General features: G+C 40.2%; 1 protein-coding gene across 1 annotated transcript in view; it reads left to right on the top strand.

Moving 5' to 3' along the window:
- Window positions 1–9,750, top strand: part of FBXL7 (F-box and leucine rich repeat protein 7) — a 227,271-nt gene extending 217,521 nt beyond the window's left edge. The window contains exons 3-4 of the mRNA XM_075826761.1: window positions 2,353–2,964; window positions 5,642–9,750. Coding sequence (XP_075682876.1) covers window positions 2,353–2,964; window positions 5,642–6,378 — 1,349 coding nt within the window. The 3' untranslated portion in view covers window positions 6,379–9,750. The remainder of the gene's footprint in view (window positions 1–2,352; window positions 2,965–5,641) is intronic.
- The last annotated feature ends 406 nt before the right edge of the window (window positions 9,751–10,156 follow it).

Genomic DNA, 10,156 nt, shown 5'->3' on the forward strand with positions numbered 1-10,156 from the left:
CCCATTGTTTTGCAGTTCCCAATTTTCCACGTTTGTTCTCTGAGCCCTTTAGGCTTTTTTTGTATTGAATAACTAAATGTCAACTTGGCTTCAGTTTTGCTCAATGAGACCCCAACTTATTTTTTTCAAGTGTATTGAGGTGTTTAAAAAAAAATGTGGACAGAGCTTACCAAAAGGGAGTGGAACCACTCACGGCCCTTGAAAAATTTACTATAATTTTCGCGGAAATTATAGTGAAAATCAACGCCAGCTCTAGGCTGGTGTAGATGTCACTTTGTAGTACACGATAGTCCAAGATGCGACAAATTTATTAAAAGCTGTAACTAAATCTTAGTAATTGTGTGAACCTGTCTTTACCCTTGCACCTTATCTTTTTGAAACAGATATTGCAAATATATTTTTAACTGTAAATGTATCAAGATAATTAGACAAGTCTGGAGCTGTTGTTTTTTTTTTTTTTTTTTGTAAGTGTCAATTCCTAATATATTGCCTTGTTCTTCTACTAAAGAAATTTCCATGAAATACAATCCTGGAATGAAAAATGTGCTGTGTACTAGTTACTGCCGCAAGCCAATCACATGTGAATGTGTGCAGATGTGCCTGACTTTCGCAGTAATTTTCAACCTCTGTACCAGGGGCAGGCCACCCAGGAGGCGATCTTGACAAGGAGAGTTATTAGAAAGTAAACTATATGATGACCCCAGAGGTTTCTACACATAATCTTCATGTTATCTCTCCAGTTCCACTCATGGAGAAACTCCCCAGTTTAACGTCAGTAGCTGTCACAAAGATCATAAAACAGCTGGCACCATGATTTACCTCTTCACTGACAGTTTGACAAGAGAACCACTGTTAGGGATTGCTCAAGATTTGTTTAACATTTTAGAGGAAAAATTGTTTATTTTCTTGTTTTATTGTTTTACGGCAGATGAAGATGAATTGAAGTCGTCAGTTACAGTCTATTGACGGCATATGTAGATTTACTATTCGTTTATAGCTTGTCGTTATTCTAGTCCTACCTATTCAGGGAAGACTCATAAGTCTGTTTACGATATATTCCCAAGTGTACTGGAAGAAATGTGAGACTGGTGGAATGGCTACTGATTATCCGAAACAGACTAATAAACTTACCAGAGGATCCTCAAGAAGGCCACAAGATTAGTGAGGGTTGACATGGAGCAAGACGACACACCAATGTTTTAGGCGGCTCATATGTCAGCATTGATGCTGTCCTAGAGATACTTATGAGTAGCGGTCATGTCATTGATTATTGTCTATATTTTATACTATACTGTTCATTACTATATATCAAAATCCTCACTCACTCTTGATGCTCAACATCGTTGCATTTATCTTTTGCATTTTGTGTAAAACAGGTATTTTTACTTCAGATTTCCGAATAAATAATCTATGGCACCCAATTTTATTTTTTTATTTTTATTGGGTCTAGTGGGGAAGCAGAAATTGAACAATACATGTAGATGGAGGCCAAAATGGCAAATAAATAACTGTGCTGATGAGTGTTTTTTAAAGAATTAAAGCTCGGGTATTGGGGGGAATATATTAAAAGATTTACGCACAAAAAAGTCACTATATTTGTGCTAAAATGTACAACTTTTTACTCCTTTTGTCACTTTCCGAAGTGTCGAGAAAAGGAGCAGAGTTTAGAAGAGGAACAGGGCCCCTGAGCAGGCATAGATTTTTATCTCTGTCACACAGACAGCCAAAGATGTGGCAAATTTATTAAGAGGTGTGTAATTTGGCACATTTCCTGCTGACGTAGTTTAGTTTAAGACTGACGTTTCAAAAGTCTTAATAAATTCCCCCCATTATCTTTTTGTTGTTATGTGTAGTAATACATATATTACAGTGTGCATGAGAACACAGATTGATGCAGAACTAGAAGCAATGCGACAAATATAAATTGTGCCAAAATTCTGGCTCAAATTGAGACAAAAATGTGATGCACATGACATGCGCCACATTTACTAAATGTTTTAGATACTTTTGTAAAGTATTTTGAAACGGGGGTGTGGCTAAGTGGATTTGTAAAATGCACCTGATGTATTAATGACATTCGCCATAATTTTGGTGCAAAATAATGGTATAAAGTAAGCCAACCAAGAGGTGTCATAAGTAATAAAAGACGATCTAATCTCTAGCAAAATGCGCCAAATCTATCACACAGCGTGTGCCACAGTAATAAATTAGCCTTATTTTCTGCTCGTCTAGTCTAGTTTTAAGCTGTCTACAGTTAAGACACTATTATTAAATCTACCCGAGTATTTTTATACCATATACTGTTTCATTTTACATCACAGCTTATATGTTTTTTGTTCTCTTTTATTTCAGATTCTGACCTGAGTATGCGGACGCTCAGCACACCAAGTCCTGCACTAATATGCCCTCCAAACCTGCATAGCTTCCAAAATGGGAGAGGATCATCTACTTCTTCATCTTCCATTACAGGAGAGACTGTTGCTATAGTCCATTCACCACCACCCACACGCCTTACTCATCCACTGATACGGCTTGCCTCAAAGCATCAAAAGGAACAGCCAAACATCGACCGATTGCCAGATCAATGTATAATCCAGATTTTCTCATATCTACCCACAAACAAACTTTGTCGCTGTGCTCGAGTTTGCCGGCGCTGGTATAACCTAGCCTGGGACCCTCGGTTATGGAGGACTATTCGACTGACTGGTGAAACATTAAGCGTGGACAGGGCTTTAAAAGTGTTGACACGTAGACTTTGTCAGGATACCCCCAACGTCTGTCTCATGCTGGAGACAGTAATTGTTAGTGGCTGCAGGAGGCTCACCGATAGAGGTCTCTACACAATTGCTCAGTGCTGCCCGGAACTGAGGAGACTTGAAGTTTCCAATTGTTATAACATCTCTAATGAGGCCGTCTTTGACGTGGTATCATTATGCCCGAACCTGGAGCATTTGGATGTGTCAGGTACTATGCTTACAATTATAAGGCGTATTATTATTTTTTTACATGTTCTGATTTTCTTTACACCCTGAAACAACTATTTCTGGGTCAAAAGTAATATAGAATATTATTAAAGTTATAAAGAGCTTATAAACTCTAATATACCGGCTTTTATTTTTACATTGGATAAATATCATCTTAAAGAGGATTTCCACCCAAAACGTAAAAATTATATATATTAGTAAATCAGAAGTTAGAGTAGTAATCAAATATTTATTTACTTACAGGGATATTGGTATTTTTCCATTTTGTTGTGGTGGCCATTTTTGCAAAAGTGACAACAGGAAGTGCAGCTATATGAGTTGTCATCTTTGAATTAACTTCTAAGAAAATGATGAGTAAAGGCCCATGCACACGACCGTAAAACCGTCCGTAATTGCGGACCGTAATTACGGTCCGTAATTACGGACCCATTTATTTCTATGGCTGACGGACACCTTCCTGTATATTATTCCGTAAAAACTAGGACTATTTTTTTATTTTACGGACCGTGCTCCCATATTTTATAATGAGAGCACAGCCCATGGACGGCCATGCCCGTAATTACGGACCGTGATTACGGGCACGGTCGTGTGCATGTGGCCTAAATTGGTGGTTCTGTGCAATGTATACTATTATTTCAACTAGAGACCACTATGTTGCAATCAGGTCAATAAAAATAAATGACTGTCATTATATAAGATTATGGATAATACATACAATGAACATGGAATAAAGAAAACTGTGTATTTAAGTCGTTTTCGGGTCCAGCGCCGCTCACGTGACCTTCCCTTCTTGAAAAACCAGAACTTAGGCTCTCAATGCATTCCTACGGGAGCCAGAACGAGTATACAGCCCCCTGTAGATAACGCCATACAGCCCCCTCTGTAGATAACGCCATACAGCCCCCTCTGTAGATAACGCCATACAGCCCCCACTGTAGAGAACGCCATACAGCCCCCCCTGTAGATAACACCATCAAGAGTCCCCCCTGTAGATAATGCCATACAGAGTCCCCCCTGTAGATAACGCCATACAGCCCCCTTTGTAGATGACGCCATACAGCCCGCTTTGTAGATAACACCATACAGCCCCCACTGTAGAGAACGCCATACAGAGTCCCCCCTGTAGATAACGCCATACAGCCTCCTCTGTAGATAACGCCATACAGCCCCCCTGTAGATAACGCCATACAGCCCCCCTGTAGATAACGCCATACAGCCCCCTCTGTAGATAATGCCATACAGCCCCCTCTGTAGATAACGTCATACAGCCCCCACTGTAGAGAACGCCATACAGAGTCCCCCCTGTAGAGAACGCCATACAGAGTCCCCCCTGTAGATAACGCCATACAGCCCACTTTGTATATAACGCCATACAGCCTCCTCTGTAGATATCTACCAAGGGGGCTGTATGGCGTTATCTATAGGGGGGACTCTGTATGGCATTATCTACAGAGGGGGCTGTATGGCATTATCTACAGAGGGGGCTGTATGGCTTTATCTACAGAGGGGGCTGTATGGCGTTATCTACAGGGGGGCTGTATGGCGTTATCTACAGGGGGGCTGTATGGCGTTATCTACAGGGGGGGCTGTAAAAAAGGCACTATCTACAAGGGGGGGTTATGTGACCCCCAGGGGAGGGGGGCCCCAGTCAAAAGTTTGCTATGGGGCCCAGTCTTTCCTAGTTACGCCCCTGGGTGTGGTGCTGTTTTTGGAAGAAAGCTTAATGCCAAGTTAGCCTTAAAGGGGTTTTCCCATGAAGGACATTTATGACATATCCATGGGATATGTCATAAATGTCTGATAGAGGTGGGACCTGCACCTATCAGCTCACGCTGCCTCCCGGCCACTTACTGATTACATGGTCGGGAGTTACGGAAACAGCGTAACTCGCTGAGCTACATTGTTTCTGTAACTCTCATTGTAGTGAATGGCAGTTACGGAAGCAGCGTAGCATGCGAGGTACGCTGTTTCCGTAACTACTATTCAGTTCTATGGGTGTTACGGAAACAGCATAGCTCAGCGAGTTACGCTGTTTCCGTAACTCCCGACCATGTAATCAGTAAGTGGCTGGGAGGCAGCATGAGCACCAAAAGCTAGGACTGGGGACCCTGTTCTAGAGATAGGTGCGAGTCCCAGAGGTGGGACCTGCATCTATCTGACATTTATGACATATCCTGTGGATATGTCATAAATGTCCTTCATGGGAAAACCCCCTTAAGATCAAAACATTTTAAGATCCCAATGTGGGAAAAAATTGTGCGGCTGGATTCCGAAGCTTTGGATCTGTATGTGGCCATCAGTGGCAAGCTTTGAGAACATTAAACCTCCTTTGGAGCATGTGGACCTGTGGAAGACTGGAGGACAAATTGCAGCCATTTACTTTATAACAGAATGCATGAATAGGTTTTATATGGAATATGTAAAGTCTGGGTCATACTGTATAGTCCAGATATGTGGAACACAAGTTCTACATGATACAGGTTGTTAGGAAAAATATATAATTTTGGTCCGATACATAAATAGCTTTTGATGCTGTCACTGCATAGATGCACTATGAATGGTACACGTTGGTCTTTTTGACTATGTTGTGGTTTGGGCAACTGTAATTGCTTGAAACGATATATTTCCTTGAAATAAATATATATTTTCTTTTACAGGTTGCTCTAAAGTGACTTGTATCAGCTTGACCCGTGAAGCTTCCATAAAACTGTCTCCAATGCATGGTAAACAGATATCCATTCGTTATTTGGATATGACAGACTGTTTTGTGCTTGAAGATGAGGGACTCCATACAATTGCAGCTCACTGCACTCAGCTTACTCACCTCTACCTGCGCCGCTGCATCCGCATTACAGATGAAGGCCTGCGATATATTATGATATACTGTACATCTATCAAAGAACTAAGTGTGAGTGACTGCCGTTTTGTGAGTGACTTTGGCATGCGAGAGATTGCCAAGCTGGAGTCTCGCCTGCGGTACCTAAGCATAGCCCACTGTGGGAGGATAACTGACGTAGGTATCCGTTATATTGCCAAGTACTGCAGTAAGCTCCGCTACCTCAATGCTCGAGGTTGTGAAGGCATCACAGATCATGGAGTGGAGTACTTAGCAAAAAATTGCACAAAACTGAAATCGTTGGATATTGGCAAATGCCCTCTAGTTTCGGACATTGGTTTGGAGTTTTTAGCCCTGAACTGCTTTAACCTAAAGCGCCTGAGCTTAAAGTCTTGTGAAAGCATCACAGGTCAAGGGCTGCAGATAGTTGCTGCCAATTGCTTTGACCTGCAGATGTTAAACGTCCAGGACTGTGAAGTGTCTGTTGACGCTCTACGCTTTGTAAAACGCCACTGTAAGAGATGCATAATTGAACACACAAATCCAGCATTTTTCTAAGAAACTATGTAATGCATTGAACATGTTATTTCCAGTATTAAAACCACATAACGCTTTTTTTATTTCGTGTTAGGAAAGAGAATTGATCATGTTTGTTATAACGTCCGTCTGTAATTCCGATATTGACATGTATGATCATGCATTATGAGATGAATGCATGATATGTGTACAATCCAAAAAATGTTCGGTGACAGCACTCAGTACCACGGCCAGATGTGAAGCAAAATGTTTTATATTCTAATATGCTAGAATGAAGAAAAAAAAAAAATGTCCTTCACATCTAATTGTGGTACCGAGTGCTGTCGCCAAACATTCTTTGGAATCTAATGCTGGTTTGGGTGAGTTGGACGAGACCCACCAGGTGACGTGCACCGGATGACTATATACCAAGGTGCTGTTTCCACTATTGAATATGAGTACATGTCTGCTTTATGTATAGTAAGGGGGTAGGGAATTTTCATTGCCATTGTATGAAAAGGAAAACGTTCCTGTGCATTATGGGAAGAAGACATGGGATGTGTGATAAACAACCTGGGTGAGCAACAGAACAGAACAGAGAAAACTCGATTTATCTGCCACAGCTACTGCGTTATATTCTATTCAACCTCCCATCTATGTTGTATAAGTTTCATGACACACTTTTATTTCTTCATAACTTCTATTCCAAAAGTCAGAAAAAAGTAAATTCACACAAATTACCTGTCAACCTTCCTTGACAGTTTTGAAAGTGTCTAGGAAAAGGGATGTGGCTTAGAGGAAAAGCAAAATGCGTCAGATTAATAAAATGCACAACTTTTTCTTACAAAATACTGGTGCTAAGAACGCCAGCTAAGTAGTGGCGAAAAAAAGAGAAAAGTGCCCAACATGTCTAGCAAGATGCACTCAAATTATCATGCAGCGTGCTCCACAGTAAGGACACATTCAGACGTGGCGGAATTGCTGTTGAATTCTGCTGCGGACAGTCCGCAGTGGAATTCTGCAGCAGCCGTTTTTACATTTGTTTCTATACATTTTTATGAAAGTTAGTTCAGACGTTGCAGAAAATAACTGTGCGGAAACCATGCTGCGGTGCAGAATTTTCCCTCTGCAGCATGCTCATAATGTTGCGGAGATGAAGCGGAATTTCACTGCGGATTTCAGCCTTTGCAATGCAAAGTCCGCTGTGATGTCTGCAACGTCTGAATTACCTGTCAAATCTGAAAATATTGGTGCAGATTAGTTGCGTAATTGCCCCGAATCTGCACCAACATTTGCAGCAGAAAAATTCCGCCACGTCTGAACGTGCCTTTATAAGTTTGGTGCAGTTTCTACCTGTCCGGTCTTGTTGTATCTTGTCTAACTTCAAAACAGAAATAGTGAATCCCTCCCAATGTGTTATTCCTCGTGCAGAGCCTGAGAGGGCGGCCATGAGCTAAAAATATTTGTTTGTTACAAAAAAGAGGCCTCATTAAATCTACAATGTGGTAAATAGACTTTAATGGTTTTCGTTTGGTGTTCTGGCATTTTTACGTCAAGAATAGCGCTGCAGACGGTGCTATTCTTGCTGTCAAAAATACTGGATCCCGAAGGAAACCAATAACGTCAGTGTGAACAGCGAAACATCAGCCTGGAGTAAAAACAGGTGAACGTTTTCTGCTGCTCATGACAAAAGACTACTGTAAGGCAGGATAGTTTTCAGCCTCTAAATTTAAACAATATTGCAAGCAGAGATCTTGAAATGCTGATAAAACATAATTACCAGAAAGCTGTAGAACTTATCATTTTACTATGAATAAGCGTTATTTTTCTAAGACTGGAAAACCCTTTTAATTTTATGGTTCGTTGAATTTTATTAAGACACAGAACTAACTCCTTTAATTTAAGATGTGTCTGGATGATAAAAAGGAAAGCAAAACCTTCAATCTGCCAATTTCACCTCTTAGAGGGGCGTAAAAATATGATTCCTGTCTCCAAGTATGACAGTCATATTCTAAGAATGCATTTGGTAAGATTTATTTTATATTACTTCACTATTATATGGAATAACTATTATACTGTCTAAAAAATCAAAAACATATTACACATTGTAGACCATTAAAATGGAATTTTAGAATGATTTACCATTAATGGACTACAGATTTACTATTTAACGTTCTTTCATCAATTTTTCAGTACATCCGTATTTCTGAATTACAACTTTGGTCATTTATTAGAGGCAAAACTTATGTAGTTGGGATTCTGTGTTCACATCTGCGTTGAAGGCTCCATTGCAGGTTCCGACACATTTGACTGAAAGCGCAATTTTTTCCGTCAAGATGAAAAACACCTCGACAGAACTAGATGAACCGAATTATAAGTCAATGGGGTGCGTTGGGCACCCCCGGTGTACGTCATGCGAGGGATCAGGCACGGCATTGAGGATTCCGTTATAAACACTGCTGTAAACAAAGCCTGACTGACTTTATATATATCATCTATCCTGTACACACATTTTTAGACATGGTGGATGCATATCTTCAAAACCAATATTAGTAATAGTCACAGGAGACAATATTTTTCCTGACTTTTTCTGTCATGGGAGTAAGTTTGTTAACTTCAATTTTTGTCAAATTATTGAATAGCTTCTTAGATCTCCATCCACTATTGTATCTGCAGCTCTGTGGTCATAAGAAAGCGAATCAATCATTTTGCCATACAGTATCCGTCACTTATCTTTCCTGCGTCCTATCCTATTCAAATAATTATGATTCCAAATGGAGCAGTGTTCAGTCATTCAATGGAACAGATGTAGTCTTCATTTGCTGCATGCCATTCTAACATGTGCTCCTCCGCATCTAACCACAAAACTTGTGATTTATTTCTCAAAGAAAGCTTCACATGATGTGGATAGCCCTTCTGTTATATATGCCACTGCAGTAAAACTTCATAGGGGGCATACATACTAATAAAAAGCAAATCTCTATATTTTTACGGAAAGGACCACTAGCCTTCTCACTAGGCAAGGTAAGGAGACCACCTCTAACTTTATATAGTATAGGCAACCGACAAAACGGCTTAACACTTACCAAAAAAGGACACTCTTTTGCCATTTGTTTGGCTAATTCTAGTCTATGGGCACGTCGGTGTATAGCTTGGTAAATGCCCCTGATGTATAACCCAAATATACACAGCAGATGTAATGTGAACGGAACAGTTAGAGCCAGGTTTGTTGACTCGGAGTTGAGATGAAACATGTACATCTCGTCCTCAGCTTTGCACTCTAAACAGCACGTCATTGTATTAACTCATCTTCTATCAAATCCTGCAAAGATCCTTTGTCAACGCAGTTATGGAAATAAATGATTCTGATAATTCTGTAATTTTATAGAAAGAATAAATATTCGGTTTAATAAATGAAGTTTACTTGTTTTATGTGACCTAATTGATACATTTCCAAACTTTAGTTGATAATGAGAAAATGATGCATGGTGCATGTGGCATGATACAATTCCTGCACACAATTATCTTTCTTATGCCAGACCAATAAATGGTGCTCGTCAATAATACATTTACATTGTTAGGAACTTTTGCATCCCAAATCATGCCTTTCCGTCACCCACAAAATGGCAAGAAATGTCAGTTTTATACACATTTTCATAAACCCCGACCTTTTGAGGCCCAAATTGTGTGACTGTCCCGCGAAATTCAGGACTGTTGACAAGTGTGCATTTGGGGCATTTTATGGCTCTTCTAGGTCACAACTTCAAACACATTTCAAAACTGTTGGAGCAGGTGGCGAAATTGATCAATTGAACCTTCA

This window comes from Rhinoderma darwinii, chromosome 5 (genome assembly GCF_050947455.1).
Source record: "Rhinoderma darwinii isolate aRhiDar2 chromosome 5, aRhiDar2.hap1, whole genome shotgun sequence".
Taxonomy (NCBI): Eukaryota; Metazoa; Chordata; class Amphibia; order Anura; family Rhinodermatidae; genus Rhinoderma; species Rhinoderma darwinii.